Source organism: Mustela lutreola, chromosome 17 (genome assembly GCF_030435805.1).
Source record: "Mustela lutreola isolate mMusLut2 chromosome 17, mMusLut2.pri, whole genome shotgun sequence".
NCBI lineage: Eukaryota > Metazoa > Chordata > Mammalia > Carnivora > Mustelidae > Mustela > Mustela lutreola.
The window spans coordinates 40,876,834-40,896,187 of record NC_081306.1 but is presented as its reverse complement, the minus strand read 5'-3'; the positions used below and the strand labels follow the sequence as shown (position 1 = coordinate 40,896,187).

The following is a 19,354-nucleotide window of genomic DNA, read 5'->3' as shown; positions in this document are numbered from 1 at the left end:
AGTGGGGCCCAAGACTTCATTTTCACAAGTTCCCACATGCGGCTGGTCTATACTGTGATATGAGGTACATGCGTGTGGATGTGAAGTAGGTCTAACTTTGTAAGGAATGGCTGAATATTTGCACCTCTGTGCATTCCCACCAGCAGTGGATAACACCCCCAGTTGCTCCACTTCCTTGTCAACACTTAGCATTGGCTGATCTTTCAGTCTGAGCCATTTAACAGATATGTGATCTGATCTCACTGTAGTTTTCATTCACATTTCCCTAATGACTAATGTTGTGAGCTGTATGTTTTCTTTGACAAAGTGTCTCTTCAAATCTTTAGCTCATGTTTTCAATTGGAATTTTTTTTTCACAAATGTTGAGGGTTCTTTGTATATTTGGGATACAGATCATTTGTGAGTTACATGATTTGCCAATATTTGCCAGTATCTCCCAGGGTGTAGTATCTCCTTTCATTTTCTTGACAGCATCTTTTGAAGAACAGATTTCACTTTGAGGGGCTCCAATTTGTCAATATTTTCTTTAATACTTGCGGTGTTGAATCTAAGAAATCTGTACCTAACCCAAAGTCACAAAGATTTTCTCGTTTTTTTTTTTTCTTGACTTAAATAATTTAGGACTTCCATTTAGACTGATGATTCATTTTGAGTTAATTTTTGTAGATAGTGCAAAATATGAATTGAAGTTCATTTTTAAATGTAAATTTCCAGTTATTCAAAAGACTGATTTCTCCACTGAATTGCGTATGCATCTTTGTTAGAAATAAACTGACCCCAGAATTGTGGATCTCTTTCTTTACTCTGTTCTGTTCCATTGATCTATTTCTCTGTCTTGACATCAATACATTTTGATTACAGTAGCTTTATACTAAGTGTTAAAGTCAGGTAGCGTAAACTTTGTTCTTCATTTTCAGTTTTTATCCATTCTAACTACTTTGAATTTCTATAGGAATTTTAGAATTGACTTGCCAATTTCCACAAAAGAGCCTGCTGAGATTTGGTTGGGATTGTGTTCTATGTACATATGAATGGGGAGAGAATTGACATCTGAATGGTATTGAATACTGTTCATACATATGTATGACATCTCCATTCATTAATCTTTAATTTCTCTCAGTAACATGTTATATTTTTGTTTTCATATCTTACACATCTTCTCTTGTATATATTTCTAAGTGTTTCATATTTTGAAGCTATTGTAAGTGGTGCCATTTTCATTTAACTTCCATTTTTTTCATTAGTATATAGCAAAAGAATAGATTTTCATGTATTGCTCTTGTATCCTGTGACCTTGCTTAAATCACTTACAGCTCTAGTAGCTTTTTTTGTCCATTTCATTGGATCTTCAACATATACAATCACGTCATCTATAAATGAAGAGCTTTTCCTTCTTTCTTTCCAATCTGGATTCCTTTTGGCTCAATTCCTTGGGGGAGGTTGGGCTTGATTCTTATACTCACAGGGTTTTAATTTGAACAGGTGACTGAGTGTTGACACAGAGCAGGTAATAACAGTGAAAGAAGGTTTTTAGAACTCACATTTCCTGCAGAGAATGAAAATGCCATGCCACAGAGGGCGACCTGGGGAAGCACTAGAGGAGTTAGAAGCAAGACCATGGAAAACACACAGACCATAGCCTTTAGTTTGTTTTCCCCTGGCAAGATAAGCAAGGAAGGGGAAACAGCTTAGGATTGGCTAGTTTGACTAATTCTCGTGGGTTTTGGGCTACAAGTACTACCTCAAGTTCTCTGGCACCTGGCACAGGATTGAGTCAGGGCAGAGGAAATAGTGACTTGGTGTGTGAGAGTTAGATAAAGGAGGTGGTTTAGAGGATGGGCCCTGGATTATTTAGTTAGCATAGGAACTAGAAATGCCCTAGGAATGCCCTTTGCTTTAAGAACAGGCTAGCCCTAGGAGGGGCCATCTCTCCCCAGTCAGCAAGGACTCATGTGTCAGAGCATCAAGAGTGCAGATAAGTTTTTTTTTAAATTAATAAATTGACTTGGATGAATGAATGCCAAGTACATAATTACAAAATCTAGAAAACACAGAACACTTTTGCCTCTTTGTCTTGCCTTACTGCAAGACAGTAAGGGCTACAACCTCCATCACAATAAATGGAGGTAGTGAGACCAGGCATATTTGTCTTATTCCTGGTCTGGGGCGGGGGGAGCAGGAGCAGGGTGAGGTACCCTGGAGTAAGAAGGGAATGCGGTAGTGATAGATGTGGCCAGTGAGGAGGGGAGAACAGAAAATTGGGAGAATTGGGGAGAAGCTCTGAGGTGATATTTTCAAAATGTGGCCCACCACTCATAGCCTTTGCTCTCTCTCTCTCTCTCTCTCTCTCCGCTTCTGACCCCTCCCATATGATCACCTTCTGGGCTGAAAAGCTATATTTAGGATCGGCCCATCTATGAATCAGAACTCCAGGCCCTCCTCCTGCTCTCAGAAACCCCCTCCATGAGTAGAGCCACTACTCAAGGCTGATGACTGGTCCCTCTCATTGCTTCCACTGCCAGAGGAGGAGGCCACTTCCTGTGATGAAATCATGCTCTTCCACCATCACCGTCTACGCAGTAAGCCAATGCCAACCTCATCGTGGGGAGGGAGGGAGCAGAGCCTCCTAGAACCTACCCAGTGAGTCAGCAAAGGTCCCAACCCAACGCTCTCACCCACAACTGCCACCAGGCACAAGCTGGCAGTGTGCTCCTTTGCAGGTGGTCCAGAGACTGTCACCAGGGTGACTCTGTTGCTCTGGGCCTAATATCCCTCCTAGTCAAGGAAGGCTTTGGATGAGTCAGGACTCTCCCAGCTCTGGAGGGAATCACCTGAGGAGCATTAGAAAACTATAGCCTCCAGAGAGTCACCCTCCAGAACTCTGCACTCAGGAGCTGAGGCCCAGAGGTTTTGTGGGACAACCAGACAGAAGCATCCAGAAGGAGCAGAATGCTCTGTGGACTCAGCAAGTCTAGAGTATCGGTCATGGGCCTCCTACCTTAGACTCATAAAACCTAGGGCAGGTCTCCTCTGAGCCTTGGTCTCCTCACCTAGAGCGGAGAACAGAAGGACCTACAGATATGGTCTTGCATTATGGGGAGTCAAAGAATGGCCTCCAGAAGGCCCACCCAGCCTCTTAACCAAAGGCAGGGTGTGAGATTGCCCAAAAGGATCTGATCAGGGCAGGGAAGGGGTCTGGTAGGCCTGGGTCCTGGACAGGACAGCAGGGGAGGGGCTGAAGGGGAACCAAGGCCAGGAAGGACAGGGACCGAGAGCAAGTGGGTGTTCCTGGTGCTGGGGCTGGAGGTCGAGGGCATCTCAACACCAGTGGTTCCCTCCTCCTTCTCTCTTCTCAGAGACTCCTGGCTGCCTGTCCTCTCGCTGGCAGACCTGGAGCTGAATCTGCTCACGCCCCTTCCCCGCCAGGAGCAGTTAAGACGGACTCCTAAGGAGATGTAGAGGTGCTGGCAGTGGCCAGGAGTGGAGGCAGAAGAGGAGAGGCCACACATGGCCAAGGTCAGAAACATGGCCCTCAGCAGGAAGATAGAGGCTGGGGCCTCATAGCTCTCTGGGCTCTGACCACAAGGAAGCACTTTTGCAATATAAGAAGAAACCAGATTGATAAAGGAAGTGCTGGTCACTCTGGAGACGGGTGAGTTTGGGGAAGGCTCGCACCCTCCCTTAGTCTTCTGAAGGAGCCTGATCCTCGCTCTCTGGGTGTCTCCCGACTCCCCAAGGAGGCACCTCCTAGGGCCTCCCTCTGGCCTTGACTGAGCTGCTGATGCCTCCTCCCCGGGGAGGAGAGTGAGACAATGGGTCTGTTCCTGCTGCTGTCTCTGCTGCTGCTGCCGTCACGTCTGCAGGCTGGTGAGTGTCCGGGACTCCCAGGCTCTGCCCCGAGGCCCAGCGAGTCCCCAGCAAGGGCTGTGGCTGGGCAGCTGGACAGGGGGTCTGCTGGGGGAGCTGGCCAGGCCTCCCAGCCCCAGCAAGGGACGGGCTGGTCCCATAGTGCTGGTCAGCCCCAACCCTTCACCCTCCTCCCTACCCCATGCCGGGCGAGGGGAACACCCAGGCCAGGGAGCCAGTCCTACCATCTGTCCCACTACTGCCCGTCGGGGAGGCTGTCAGAAGGGCTGGGCTTATCGTCTTCATCTCTCCCCGTGGCTTCAAGTCGCTCCTCTCCCCGCTCCTGCAGGTAGATCAGCAGAGTGTGATTCAACTAACTACGGAATCAACCAACCAGACCGCCTCTCAGCCCCCGAGGGTGGCTCCGTCCGCATCCCTTTCGCCTTCTATCACGACTGGGACTTAGCCCCGGATCCCAGAGTGAGTGTAGCCTTGAGACGGACACACTTCCATGGGCCGGTCATCTACAACAGTACTCAGCCTTTCATCCATAAGGACTACAGGAACCGGATCTCCCTTGAATTATCACCGGGTCGGAGGTTGGGCTCCCTGCAGATATCGAACCTGCAGGAGAAGGATGGGAATTTGTACTTTTGCCGGATCCAAGTGGAAACATTAAGATGCGGCAAGAGGGTGTGTCAGGCCCTCAACGGGACCAAACTCACCATCACCCCCGGTGAGTCCAGCTGCCCCGGCAGCCACCACGCTCGCCCTGAGGCTCCTAAAGGCCATGGCGCCCGCATCCCCCAGGCCTGGCCCAGGCCCCCCTCTTCCTGGGCGCCCTTCTCTCAAACTCCTCTCCCACACCACCTCCTCCCCAGCCCTCTGCCGACTTGACTCTTTCTCCGCCATGTCCCCAGGCCCGGGCTGCCCTCCCTGCACCCCCTCACGGCTCCCCCCAGACCCAGCCCCACGCCCCCAGCCTCAGCACCTTCTGGGCTGCCCAGTTTCCCTCCCTTCCTGCCCTAAGCGGGGGCTCCAGCCTCCTCCCTGCCCTGCCCCCATCCATCCAGGATGTGGGCCGCCTTCCCTTTGTCATGGGTCCACGTGCGCAGCCCCAGCCAGCCCCAGTCTTGCGTCTCCCCAGCCATGGGCCCAGCCCAGCGCACCCAGCAAGTGCCCAGAGATGACCCATCCGAGAGCCCAGTCCCCTGGCGACGCCCCATGCCCTGTTTTCCCGATCCCCCACTTCCTCCTGCTCTGCTCCTCGGAACCCAGACCGCAGTGCTCCCCGCCCAGCCCCATCCCTCCTCTCCTTCCCCATCTCCCTCTTCCCCTGCCTCCATCCTCCTTACCCTCCTTGCTGTCCCATCCCTAGTCCCCGCCTCTGCCTGTCCTGTCCCCGTTGTCCCCTCCGATCTCGCCCCTCCGTGCTGGCCTTTGAGAGGCACAAGTACAGCCGCTCCCGCTCAGTGTGCCCTGTGGGGTGAACAGCTTCGTATGTGTCACCGTAGTTAACCTGCCCCATGGCCCTACAGTAACAGCAGATAATGCTGTCGTCTTCCTGCTACAGATAGGGACACTGAGGCTCAAACAGCCTAAGGACCCTCCCAAAGCCACCATCTTAGTGCAGGTGGGACTTGAACCCAGCTTAACCCCGGAGCCTCCACTTGAGCAGTAACTGCTCAACCTCACCAGCTGACCTGAGGCTATCATTGTCTTGACCTATTGTTCATGAATAATGGGATCCTCTACATTACTAGATCCTCCATGTAACTCAGCAGCCCTTGCGAACTTGAACCTGGGTTTGTCCCCACAGCAGGGTGGGGAGGGCATCTCTCCTAGGAGCAGGCAGTAGGGGGTGCGCTGTCTGTAGACTTCCTTAAAAATGAAAAACCGTAGGTTTGCTTTTTACAGCTACTCGCGCTAGCAGTTCTGATGAAGTTCTAGAACCTAGGTGAGGTTCGGTGGGCTGAGGTCCGGAGCCGATGACCAAGAAAGAATTCTTGAGACATCTTTGGTGCAAAATGGTGGTTTATTAAAGCACGGGGACAGGACCCGTGGGCAGGAAGAGCTGCTGCCCCGGGGTTGTGAGGGGTGGCAGGTTCTGTACCCTGTGGTTGGGGGAAGGGGAGGGGAAGGGGGGTTTCAACGGAGTTTTTTCATGCTAAAGAGGGCCTACAAGGTGCCAGGATGTCAGAGGCCTACCGGAGGCCTTGCCCTTGCAGCTTGATCAATGTTGTCTTTAGACCAGCCATTAACATTAAGACAGTTGGGAGACTTTTTGGTGGGATGTCACAGTCCTGCTAGCTATCGTCTTTGTTAGTGAGATTTAGGACATTTGTAAGCCAAGGGAGACTCCTGTCTAGCAGGATTGTGAGCTCTGCAAGTTGACTATTTGCTTATTGTTCAGGGCAGTCAGGGCTGCCTGAGGGATGCTACACATAGGACTGAGGGGGAGCGGATGGAGGAGGGGGTACAAGGCGCCAGCTTTTGCTTTGTCCTCAGCCAGCCTCATGCTCCCTCATCAGTTCCAAACCATACATCACTGCTCCTGGCGGGAAGGACACTGTCTGTGTCCCCAGCCCTGGTACCCACTGCCCCACAGGACCACTGCGCTGGTTTTAGAGCAAACAGAAAATGGCTCACGACTGAATTAGCCAGACAGGCTTGGGTTTATATTTCGGGCACCTCCTGCATCTTCCCTTAAGTGGCCATTTTGGGGAGATTTGGGCTCTTCTCAGACCCTCCTCCTCTTCCTTCCTTAATTCTCCTAACTCTTATCATTTCTCAGTTTCAGTCACATTCACTATGAGTTTTTCATCAATAAATTAATTTTTTGTTAGTACAATTAATTGGATATTCATGTGCATAATTTTTTAAAATACATGGAAGTAATAAAAAGAGAAGTCTTTACCTAAGTGAACTATCACCACACAAAAACATCCCCCTAAGGGAAATTGGCAGCAAATAGAACTGAGAAGTCTGTGCTTGGCTTAACCATGCTTTTTACATACAGATGTTTTCTTTTTGTATCCAAGTCTCACTGTATTCTCCTCTGTAAATTCCTTTTTATGTCTTAGGCCAAAATCCGGTATTCCACTAGGAGCTGAAAATACTTTATTTTCTTCTGATTTTTGTATGCTTTCTTTTGGCAGGAAAACTCACTGATCTAGTGAGGATTTCTTTTGCTATATGGTGTGAGCTCAAGAACTACATTGATCTTCATAGCGAGAGACAAATCAATCGTCCCAGCTAGCTTTATGGAATCTTTTTTTCTCTTCTCCATTGACTCATAGGCCTGGCCTTTTTGTAGGAGAGCACCCACTTCTGGTCTGTCAACCCCATTTCCCCTTCTTTTCCCTTGTCGCTACTGCACTGTTCTAGGGATTGTGGCTGGCACTATGTCACAGTTCAGTGGCTGCTAAGTGTATGTCCAGCAGAACCACATTACTTCCCTAAAAACCTCACTATTGTTTTGGTCTGTTGTGTCACATGAATATTAGAATAAGCTCACCAAGTTCTGAAGAAAACACTTAGAGGTATTTTTAAAACCAGACTTGCATTAAACCTATAAGGCAATTGATAGAAACGGAAATCAGTGTGAGTCCAATCCTCCGACCAGAATGGCCGCTATTTTATATCCCTCGGGAACCTCAGCAGTGTTCTTCCACGGACCATGTAAATATCTCACAAGACGCTTTCCTCTAAATCCTCTATTTTTTTTTAACTAATATGCAACATTATTTTTTGAATGTTCATTTTCTATAATTTTCACTAGAAAACATTACATAAATTCAGGCCAAATGCTGGGTGATATGCATGTTTACCTTTCCTTCCTACCAAACTCTACTAAAATGACAGCAAAGGGAATTTTTTTTAATTTTTATTTTTTAATAGACATATAATGTATTATTAGCCCCACGGGTACAGGTCTGTGAATGGCCAGGTTTACATACTTCAAAGCACTCACCATAGCAGATACCCTCCCAAATGCCCATAATCCCACCACCCTCTCTCTACCCCCCTTCCCCCAGCCCCCCTCATTTTGTTTTGAGAAGAGTCTCTTATGGTTTGTCTCCCTCCCTAGCCCATCTTTTTTCATTTATTCTTTTCCAACCCCCCAAGCTCCCCACGTTGCATCTCCACATCTTCATATCAGGGAGATCACATGATAATTGTCTTTCTCCGATTGACTTATTTCGCTAAGCATGATACCTCTAGGTCCATCCACGATGTCGCAATGGCAAGATTTCATTTCTTTTGATGGCTGCATAGTATTCCATTGTACATATATACGACCTTTTCTTTATCCATTCATCTGTTGATGGACATCTAGGTTCTTTCCGTAGTTTGGCTATCATGGACATTGCTGCTATAAACATTCGGGCGCACATACCCCTTTGGATCACTACGCTTGTATCTTTAGGGTGAATACACAGTAGTGCAACTGCTGGGTCGTAGGGTAGCTCTAATTTCAACTTTTGGAGGAAACTCCGTGCTGTTTTCCAGAGTGGCTGCACCAGCTTGCATTCCCACCAACAGTGTAGGAGGGTTCCCCTTTCTCCACAAGCTCGCCAGCATCTGTCATTTCCTGACTTGTTAATTTTAGCCATTCTGACTGGTGTGAGGCGGTATCTCATTGTGGTTTTGATTTGTATTTCCCTGATGCCGAGGGACGTGGAGCACTTTTTCATGGGTCTGTTGGCCATCTGGATGTCTTCTTTGCAGAAATGTCTGTTCAAGTCGTCTGTCCATTTCTTGATTGGATTATTTGTTCTTTGGGTGTTGAGTTTGCTAAGCTCTTTATAGATTTTGGATACTAGCCCTTTATCGGATAGGTCATTTGCAAATGTCTTCTCCCATTCTGTCAGTTGTCTTTTGGTTTTGTTAACTGTTTCCTTTGCTGTGCAAAAGCTTTTGATCTGGATGAAGTGCCAATAGTTCATTTGTGCCCTTGCTTCCCTTGCCTTTGGCAATGTTCCTAGGAAGAAGTTGCTGCCGCTGAGGTTGAGGAGGTTGCTGCCTGTGTTCTCCTCAAGTGTTTTGATGGATTTCTTTCTCACATAGAGGTCCTTCGTCCATTTTGAGTCTATTTTCATGTGTGGTGTAAGGAAATGGTCCAATTTCATTTTTCTGTGTCGCTCTCGGCCCGCAAGAACGACTCGGAGACTCACGTAGCGGCGAACCTTCTTCTTTAATCGCTTTTTATCTTTCTCTCTCTACCCTCGGCGCATGCGTTTTTATACAGGCAGTGTTACCCAATCACAATGCAGTGCTCATGCACCTCCCGCGAGAGTGGACCTAAATGAACAGCCAATCATATTCAGTCCCTTACAGCTCTTAGAGTAGGCCTCCTGTACCCGCTCCCGACATTTCTGCATCTGGCTGTCCAATTTTCCCAACACCATTTGTTGAGGAGGCTCATTCTTTCCTGCTTTGTCGAAGATTAGTTGAGCATCCATTTCTGGGCTCTCTATTCTGTTCCATTGGTCTACGTGTCTGTTTTTGTGCCAGTACCATACTGTCTTGATGATGACAGCTTTGGAATAGAGCTTGAAGTCTGGGATTGTGATGTCACCAACTTTGGCTTTCTTTTTCAATATTCCTTTGGCTATTCGAGGTCTTTTCTGATTCCCTATAAATTTTAGGATTCTTTGTTCCATATATTTGAAAAAACTGGAAGGGATTTTGATAGGGATTGCATTGAATGTGTGGATTGTTCTAGGTAGCATAGACATTTTCACAGTGTTTGTTCTTCCAACCCATGAGCATGGAACATTTTCCACTTATTTGTGTCTTCCTTGGTTTCTTTCATGAGTACTTTATAGTTCTCTGAGTACAGATTCTTTGCCTCTTTGGTTAGGTTTATTCCTAGGTATCTTGTGGTTTGGGGTGCAGTTGTAAATGGGATTGACTCCTTAGTTTCTCTTTCTTCTGTCTTGTTCGTGTAAAGAAATGCAACTGATTTCTGTGCATTGATTTTATATCCTGACACTCTACTAAATTCCTGTACAAATTCGAGCAGATTTGGAGTGGAGTCTTTTGAGTTTTCCACATATTGTATCATGTCATCTGCAAAGAGTGACCTCTTTTAGCAAAGAGGATTTTTAAAAAGTTTGACCTTTTCTAGCAAAGGGAATTTTAAGACAAAATGCCCAAGGACAAAAAAAATATGTGAGTCATGTGGTCAAAATCAGTATTTGGGAAGCTAGAAACACATAGCCTAATTACCTGGCCTAGGAGACCAGGGGAGCGTAGCCCTAAACCAGCAGTGGGGAGACCTGGAAGAAAGGCACTTTTTTAACTACAAAATCCCCTGATGGTTCAGCAAGGGCGGCCCCGGAACGCCTGACAGTGGGAGTGCAAGAGCGTCAGAAAGCTGGAGGATTGGGCCAGAATCTATTTAAGAAGCAGGGAAACCTCTGGGTCCCCTACCCACCCAGCAGACTGGAGATTTGCTTTCCAGAAAGGATGGACCAGAGGGACTTTGGGGGCACTACCCCAGGCGTACTGGGGGCAAGGGATCAGTCCTTAAAACTGGAGATTTGGTGAACTGATGAGACCCTAAACACCCAGCCCCCTTAGATGCCTCCCAGTTCTCAGGCAACCCAGCTGGTGTCCCCCATCCCATGAGGGGCAAGAAATCAGGAGACTCTTCTCTGGGAAATCTCTCTGATGGAAACCCCAAAGGATCCAGAAATCCTAACAGATCCTACAGCCCAGTAGCTGACAAGCACTTTCTCCCAGCCCAGTAGCAGATAAGTACTTTCTCCCAGGCTCTAGTCAGCGTGGCTTCTGTACATTGGCCTCCAAGGGGACAAGGAATGGGGTCTTGGCCTCTCTGGGAATCTCCCAGCCCTGAGGATTACCTCTGCTGTGCCTGAGGCTAGAGTTGAGGGATCCCTATTTGTTGGCTATGAAATGAGGTTCTGAGGTCACACCACTGATGGGAGGTACAATCAGCATCTATGCCGGGTGATGTGGATTCATTACCTGCTCCCTGTGTGAGAGCTTCAGAGAGTGGTCCCCACCCCCAGTGTTCCCCAAAGTAGGGAACAAGATATGATGGTTTCACCCAGAAACCTCCAGTCCTCCAGGGGAGAATCTGCTAAATTCTCATGTCTTTTCAGCTCTCGAGATGACCACCACGGCCCCCACGACCGCTGCCCCCATGACCACTGCCCCCACCAGTGGTGTCTTGGAAGGCAACTGGAGCTCAGCACCTTCAATGGGTGTAGGACCTATGGTCATAGTTACACTGGCTGACATTGTGCTCAAAATTGCAATTTTGGGACTGATACTCTACCTCAGATGGAAGAGGAGCAAAGGTAAGTTGTTCAGGGCCATGGTCCCACCAAACTTCCCTACTGAGTGTTTCTCAGAACCACCTGCATCAGAATAACCCCAGGTCATTCTACTTTGAAAAATGCAGCTCCCTGCTGGGCTTGAGGTCTGGGCTTGGGAATTTGCATTTTTAGTATTTTCAATTTTATGTTTTTAATAGGACTTATTTATTTTTTTTTAAAGATTTTATTTATTGATTTGACAGAGATCACCAGTAGGCAGAGCAGCAGGCAGAGAGAGAGGGGGAAGCAGGCTCCCCGCTGAGCCGAGAGCCCAATTCCAGGCTCCATCCCAGGACCCCAGGATCATAACCCCAGCTGAAGGCAGAGGCCTTGAACCACTGAGCCACCCAGGTGCCCTGGAAACTGCATTTTTAAAGTCAAGTGTTTTTGTGCACGTGATCAAGTTTGAGAACCAGTGCTCCACGCCCTGGAGCAGGGTGACTGGAGATAACAAATGGAAAGAGAGCATAGGTCCTGCTTTCCAGGAGCTCAGAGCTGGAGGCAGGAGAGCTCTTTGCCTCACTTGCAAAGAGCTGTGTAGGTCTGGAGAAAGGAGGGGAATCAAGGCGGACTTCCCATAGGAAGTGACCCTGTACAATGTGAGGGTGGTGAAACGGTCACTATCCATACAGGGGCAGGAAGTCAGTGAAGAAACTGTAGGTAGCTCAGTGCTGTGGAGGAGGCTGGCAGCAGGAGAAGAGAACCTTTTAGATGACTCCCAAGAGCCTGTGATCCCAGAGGCAACGTGAAGCAGGGAAGTGGCCACCTCAGCTCTGCCTTCCGGATCCATCAGTCTGTGCTGGAGGGGCCAGAGGCGGGGCCAGTCTAATGCAGTGGCAGTGGGTGGAGGGAAAGAGCCAGATCCTGGAACAGTTTAAGAAGGAAAACAGTTTTTAAAAAAGAGAGAGAAAGAAAAAAGGAAGGAAAACCAGTAAGACTTGGGGATTGGGCTGGTATAGAGGTGAGGGAGTGGGAAGAACTCGGGTGAATGAGTCCTGGGGAAACCACCAAGCAAATTAGAGAACACGGAGGTCAAGACCATGTTTGGGGGAGGACGGTGGTTCCTTAGTCGGGGGTATGTTGGAGAGGTGCCAGTGTGGCCTCTGCGGAGAGATGTCCCTGAGCAGTGTGGGTGTCCGCATCTATAGCTCAAGAGGACAGGGCTAGAGGCGTTCATCATTTACACCCCACCAGCCTCCAGTATTGATTTGAAATTCCTCTGAAGAAAACGTCCAGCGAGAGGAGGTGAGCTGCGGGAGATACTAAAGCACAGAGTGAGGAGCACAGAGTCCGGACGGCTGCAGTCAGGTCCTGGCTGCGGAAACGCCGGTGCAATGGTACCATTACTCTCTGCCCCAGCTCACCCGTCGGTGAAATGAGAAGAGTAATTACACTCCCCCGGGGTTGTCATGACAATCACATGTAACGCATCGTGACTAGAATCCGGCACAGAATAAGGACCATATGAGCATTAGCGCCTGCAATTTTAAGCTATAATGATTGAAATGATTATCTGTGTTTCCTATGGAAACACAGATAAACCAGTATCCAAGAAGAGAAAAGCCCCAAAATAGGCAGGATGAAACAGATCAAAATATATTCAGAATTTAATAGGTTAATCAGCAGCATTTCTAATCAATGGGGAAGGATGAGAGTCATTCAGTACACGGTGCTGGAATGAGTGAGCGGCCATCTGGGGAAAATAATATTATCTCATAACTCACAACAAAATAAATTCCACCGAGATCAACCAAAGAGTTAAATGAGGGGGAAAATAACCCCAGTACTCGAGGAGAGCACGTGAGACCATCTCATGTCCATGCAGTGGAGATGGCCTCCCTAAGTATGACGTAAAACCTAAAAGCCATGAAGAAAAATGTTGACAAACTCAACATATACAAATTGCTCTTCGTTCTGCAGAGGAAAAGTCACAATGGCTGTCTCTAGAGTGAGGCTGAGGGTCGGAGAGGAAGAGCTGTGACAGTCACTGAGGGAACAGAAGATGGTATTTCAGGATTCCACCCAGATGAGAAGCCAGAGCTCTGTAAAAGCATCACTGTGCATGATCATGTCTCCCCCATGCAGGTGTAGAAACTTCTAGAACATGTTGGTTAGAAGTTATGTTCCCCTGCTGGCACCACAGAAGAAAAGTACCAGGGCTTACCTAAGACAGAGTTCCTTGTTTCCCCTCACAGAAAAGGATGAGAAGGCGGATGGCAGAGGCTGCTGTCCTCGGGCACTCAGGCTTCTAGCTTCCTGCTCACTGTCCTAGCTACTGGCTTCTGTCCTGAAGGTTGCCTCGTGATCCAAGATGGCTGCTTGGAGTCCAGCCATCATTTCTGAATCCAGGCAGGAAACAGGAGGAAGGAAAAAGGACAAAAAGACCATGCTCGGCTGTTTGTCCTTTACTCAGTCTTCCTGAAAATCGTATCCACAACTTCCCCTTGAATCATATTGGCGAGGATGCAGTCATATTCCCCACATCTGTCAGTAGGGGAGCACGCTGCCACCCCAAATAAAACCAAGGTTCTGTAACTGAGTAGAAAGAAATCAATGGAAATTGGGTAAGCAAAGAGCGTCCGCTGTTATAGGCCTCATCCGGAATTAGAGATGCGTCAGCTAAGTGTGGCCTAAGGACAGGGGAACAGAACAGGTCAAGGAGCTCGTGAGAGGGGGAATGCAGAGGAGAGGGTCAGCAGGGAGCTTGGACAGCCGGAAAGAAAGTGGATTATTAAGGGACAAGAGTTCACGGGGTCAAAGCGCAGGCATAGCCAGCAGGATGATAACAGGAGAAAGCTGGAAGGAAAGAAAGTTGTAGCAGAAAAATGATGCTGGCGTTTAATATTGCGGAGTTCTCAGTCCCAGGGATTAAAAAAAAAAAAAAAAAAGTCCAGGGTATGGTGGGATAGAGGGTCCTGGAGTTTGGGAGATGTAGGACTCCCGTGTGTCCAGAGGATTGTCTCCGAGGATGGTGGGACCACCTAGATGGTGTTGGGCGGTGGAGGGCATGTCTGTGATGCAGGGGCCAATCCTTGGGAAATGCTGCAAAGAGACTCTGGAGGAGGAGGAGGGAAGGGGTTGGTGGGGAGACTGGCGGGGTTCAGGGGCGGAGGGTGGACAGGAACGGGCCGCAGCTCAGAACCGGTTCCCAGCCATGAGGCTCACAAGGCAGGAGAGAAACAGCTGCCCTTCCCCGTCCACAGTCTCACCCCCTTCTCCTTCCTTCTGGCCAGGATGAAGCCCAGGACGACAACCCCAGCCTCTATGCCTCCCTCACCTTCCCCAGCTCCTCGCCACCTACAGCACCTCCCCGCCTCCATCCCAAGGAGGTCCCGCAGGAGGAGACCCTATATTCTCTCGTAAAGGCCTGACGAGTGGGACTGGAGGATGATGCCTTAGACTGAGCTGCCCAGCGGGTCACAGCCTCTGATAATGACCCCGGCCAGACGGGCAGACTCAGAAGCCAGTGGGTGTGGAAGGCCTCCAAGGACCACAGAGAGACAGAGCCATCTGCTCCACCCCCTCTCCACCTTCCCAGCCCTTGCCCAGGAGATTGAAAAGGCTGGTGGAATTTGCCCGAAGGCATCTAAGGAGAAAACTGATGGCTCCTTCCATTTCTGTCTTCTCCTTCTCACCACGAATGAATTATAATAAAAGGTCACACCCCAGATCCCTCCCCCAGTACTGGAGTTGGGTGACTGCCTCGGGGTGGGACACAATAAACCCAGACGCTGGTAGCCAGCCCAGAAGCCAGGGGCTGCCCCTCCTCTGCCCATTCCCCTTCCCCTCCGATCAGAACGAGCACGCACTTGCCCAGTGCACCACCTCGTTTAGGCGCCTCCAACACACTGTGCCCGGGCTGGATGCGCTCACCCGAACCGTGAACAGGACCACAGGGGTCAGTGCTTTTCTCCAGGCCACGTGCCTCGTAAGTGGCTGAGCCACGGTCTGAACCCAGACCTGCCCTCCCCGACGACGGCCTTCTTCCAGGACTCAGGTGTCCCAGCCTTCCCTGATCCCTCAGACTGTGCCAGCCTCCCACAGACACAGGGACGTGCCCTGGGAGCGGAGGGGAGGGAGGGAAGCCGAAGGGAAGCCCGGGGTTAGAGACCAGCTGCGGAGAGCGGGAACCTGCTTTATTAAGACGGGAACTGCACAGCTAGGACTTCGGCCAGTTGACCTGTAGCCTGTAGCCCCTGACCAAGCCCCACACTCAGCAGCTTCTCAGGGACCCTCTGAGGGGCGCCCCCTGCTGCCGGCACGGAAGGGGCGAGAGAGCCGCAGGGAGCCAGGTGCACACAGCTCTTCCTCGAAGAAGGCCAAGCTGAAGTCCCCGGCGGCATCTCCACACCACGGCTCCTCCAGCTGCTCTGGCTCTGTCCCAACATCTTCCAGGAACTGCTCCAGGTCCAGGTCACTGGAGGCGTCACCGGCAGGGAGTTCACTTCCAGCCTCCTGAGGCCGGGGTTCCTTGGCTTCCGGCCCTTCCTCCCCCCTCCCCCACCTCCACCATGGGACCCACACCCGGGATGTGCTGATGGGGTCGGGCGCTTGGGCATCACTCTAGCTTCTTTGTCCTCAGACAAGCTGGTTGCTTGCTTTGGGGAACTTCTTGTTTTTAGCCCAATTATTTTTTTCTCCCTCCTACAGCTTTGACCCATCGACTCTCATCCCACCCTGGGATCCCTACCCCAAAGCCCCCTGGCAAGACACCTGGAGCTTCCCGTAGGAGGACGGGATCGGGGAGGACTTTGAGTGGTGCCCCTGTGTTTGCAGAGCAGACAGGATACTGGAACTTCTCCGGAGGCTGGGCAGGTCAGACACTGATGTCCTGGGCATGGAGTCAGAGCTGGGCCACAGGGAACAGATGCCCAGAGAAGTCAGGAAATGAGCAGTGTTTGTCACATGGTGGTAGAGACAAAACACCAACTTCTGGAGCATTCAGAGAAACATTTTTCTCAGTTTCTGCTCTCAAGGGACACAGTGGGGAGAGGACGTTACCCAAAAACATGACCAACGCCAGCGTATCTACTGCTACGTGGATAATGCAGGGAATAGGTTACAAGTGATACGCCCGAGTTTTCGCGTCCAGAGACCACCAAGGAGCCAACACCGATATCATCACAGGAGGGTTTATTTGACAAGCTTAAGTTTGGGCCCTAGTATACCCGACACAGCGGAGTAGGGACTTGGACCCCGAACCAGATTACAGTCACAGTTTCTTGCGTTTTTTTTAAAACATTTTTTAATAAAGATTTTATTATTTATTTGACAGAGAGATATCACAAGTAGGCAGAGAGGCAGGCAGAGAATGAGAGAGAGAGAGAGAGGAGGAAGCAGGCTCCCTGCTAAGCAGAGAGCCCAATGCAGGACTCGATCCCAGGACCCTGAGATCATGACCTGAGCCGAAGGCAGCGGCTTAACCCACTGAGCCACCCAGGTGCCCACAGGCAGAGTTTTTAAAGGCAGAGTTGGGGTGGACTCGGTGATGGGTGAGGACAAAGGGGATATTCAGAAGGGCTACCAGGTAAAGAAGACTGTCAGGATATTGGAGGCCTGGTTATTTTCAAGCCAAGGCCATTTTTCCCAAAATGATGCCAGACAGATGGTCGCCAAATTTGACTTCTCATTGACTTTTTCATTGACTCTCCTTCTCATTTTAATCCTAAAAACATGCCCAGAGGTGACACCTTAGTCGTGATGTGTCTCCCTTCAGCAGCGGCTGTTGCCCCACGAAAGCCTTGCCTGTACCTTTAAATTTGGGGTCCAGCCTTGGTTTCTATTGTAGCTGGGTTCAAGGACCCAAATCTGGTAACGAGTCTGGTAACGTATATACACAATGAAATATTAATCAGCCATAAGTGAGAAAGATATCGGGACACCTGGGTGGCTCAGTCGTCAAGCGTCCGCCTTCGGCTCAGACCGTGATCCCAGGGTGCTGGGATGGAGTCCCACATCACGCTCCTTCTTGGTAGGAGGCCTGCTTCTCCCTCTCCTACTCCCTCTGCTTGTGTTTCCTGAGTGGGTCTCTCTCTGTCAAATAAATTAATAAAATCTTAAATAAAACAAAAGAAAGAAAGTAAGAAATCCTGCCATTTGCAACAATATGGTTGGGTTTTGAGGGCGTTATGGTTCGTGAAATACACCAGAGAGAGACAAATGATCTTACTTACATGTGAAATCTGGGGAAAAAAATAAAATAAAAACAAAAAACCCAAAAGACTCATAGGGAGAACAAAGCAGTGGTTGCCAGAGGTGAGGCAGGGGGCACCATGGGTGGAGGGGGTCAAAACGTACAAACGTCCAGCTATAAAATAAATAAGTCCTGGGGATATAGGGTACATCATGGCGACTATGGTTCATAATACCGTATTGGATATATGAACACAATTAAGAGTAGCTCTTAAAAGTCCCTGTTAACAGAAAGAAAAACATTTTTAGCCATGTTGGAGATGGGGGTCAGCTAGACTTATTGTGATGATCACTTCAAAATAATACAAATGTCAGGGGCATCTGGGTGGCTCAGTGGGTTAAAGCCTCTGCCTTCCCCTCAGGACATGATCCCGACGTCCTGGGATCGAGCCCCGAATGGTGCTCTCTGCTCAGCGGGGAGCCTGCTTCCTCCTCTCTCTCTCTCTCTGCCCACCCCTCTCTGCCTACTTGTAATCTCTGTCAAATAGGTACATAAAATCTTAAAAAAGAAATACAAATATCAAATCATTCTGTTGTATACCTGAAGCTCATACAGTGCTATATGTCAATTATATTTTAATTTAAAAAATTAAAGAGAGGGCGCCTGTGTGGCTCAGTGGGTTACGCCGCTGCCTTCGGCTCGGGTCATGATCTCAGGGTCCTGGGATCGAGTCCCGCATCGGGCTCTCTGCTCAGCAGGGAGCTTGCTTCCTCCTCTCTCTCTATGCCTGCTTCTCTGCCTACTTGTAATCTCTCTCTGTCAAATAAATAAATCTTTAAAAAAAAAATTAAAAGGAGTGTTCCTGGGTTCGTGGTGTGATAGACTTTTCCCAAGACCTATTGGGAACAGAGACAAAGGAATGTTGTCTAATTTGGCATTGCTGTCGATAAAAAAAAATAAGTTATTTGGAAATATTGATTATAACAACATATTTAGTGCTTCTACTGAGAGAAAAAATAATTTTTACAACATGAATATATAATACTTGAAAGTGGTGTCAGAAGCCCCTTCCCCCTGGGGTCCTGGCGGCGGTCTCAGATGCGAGCTCCCCCTCTCTGGGTCCTCCCGTCCTCACCCGCAGCACACGCTTGTGTTGTGTAAACGTTTGTAAACCACTTCCTCACAGGAGCTCACCGTCTGGCAACCGCCTCCAGCCCCGACACACTCCACGTCTGACCTGGTAGTTCGGGGTCACCCGTCTGGCCGCTGAAAGGCAGACGCGGGAGGCAGGGACTGCCCGGGGCCAACCGCCAAGGACGCCGGAGACCCTGTGAGCTCCAGAAGCTGGCAGAGGCGGGAAGGACCCTCCCCAGAGCCTTCAGAGGGGCCACGACCCCCCTGACACCTTGAGTGTGGACCTCCGGCCTCCAGAATGGTGAGGGAACGCCCGTCTGCTGTTGCAAACCCAAACCGCATAAACACGGCCGGCGGGGACCACAGCGACACGAAGTTCAGGGCTGACGGGGACTGCAGCCCCCACCTCAGCTCAGATGCATCGGCCAGTTCCCTTCCCAGCCCACGCTCAGCTCGGATTCCTAAAACCCTTTTACAGATAAAGGCAGGGAAAAAAGATGAAGAGGACCCACATGGCCACCGTAATTCATGTTCAGTTAGAATTCTGTGAAATGCACAGAAACAGAATCATGTCATGGCTTTTTCTCCCAAATTCCCTGATGACCACCCGGAAGCCCACAGAGAGAAGGGTCCTGGAGCTGACTGGGACATTCTGGGGAATGTTGTGCGGCCTTTATGGAACACAGGCATTCCTAAAAGTTAAGTGTGTGCACAACACTGTAAATGAGCTTAATGCCACTGAGCGGTCTACGTAAAAATGGTTCAAATGGTAAAATTTTTTTGCTAGCTATCTATTATCACCACAAAAATTATGATCAAGAAAAAGTTAAATACAGGGGCGCCTGGGTGGCTCAGTGAGTTAAAGCCTCTGCTTTGGGCTCAGGTCATGATC

General features: G+C 49.4%; 1 protein-coding gene across 3 annotated transcripts in view; it reads left to right on the top strand.

Annotated features, from left to right (window-relative positions):
- Nucleotides 1-3,620: 3,620 nt before the first annotated feature.
- Nucleotides 3,621-19,354, top strand: part of LOC131819121 (paired immunoglobulin-like type 2 receptor beta) — a 25,303-nt gene continuing 9,569 nt past the window's right edge. The window contains exons 1-4 of one of the 3 annotated variants that reach the window (XM_059153870.1): nt 3,621-3,867; nt 4,196-4,582; nt 10,980-11,177; nt 13,391-14,487. In XM_059153870.1, coding sequence (XP_059009853.1) covers nt 3,813-3,867; nt 4,196-4,582; nt 10,980-11,177; nt 13,391-13,467 — 717 coding nt within the window. In that variant the 5' untranslated portion in view covers nt 3,621-3,812 and the 3' untranslated portion in view covers nt 13,468-14,487. Of the gene's footprint in view, nt 3,868-4,195; nt 4,583-10,979; nt 11,178-13,390; nt 14,877-19,354 lie in introns of those variants that run through there. The other 2 variants (XM_059153872.1, XM_059153871.1) reach the window with 2 other exon arrangements.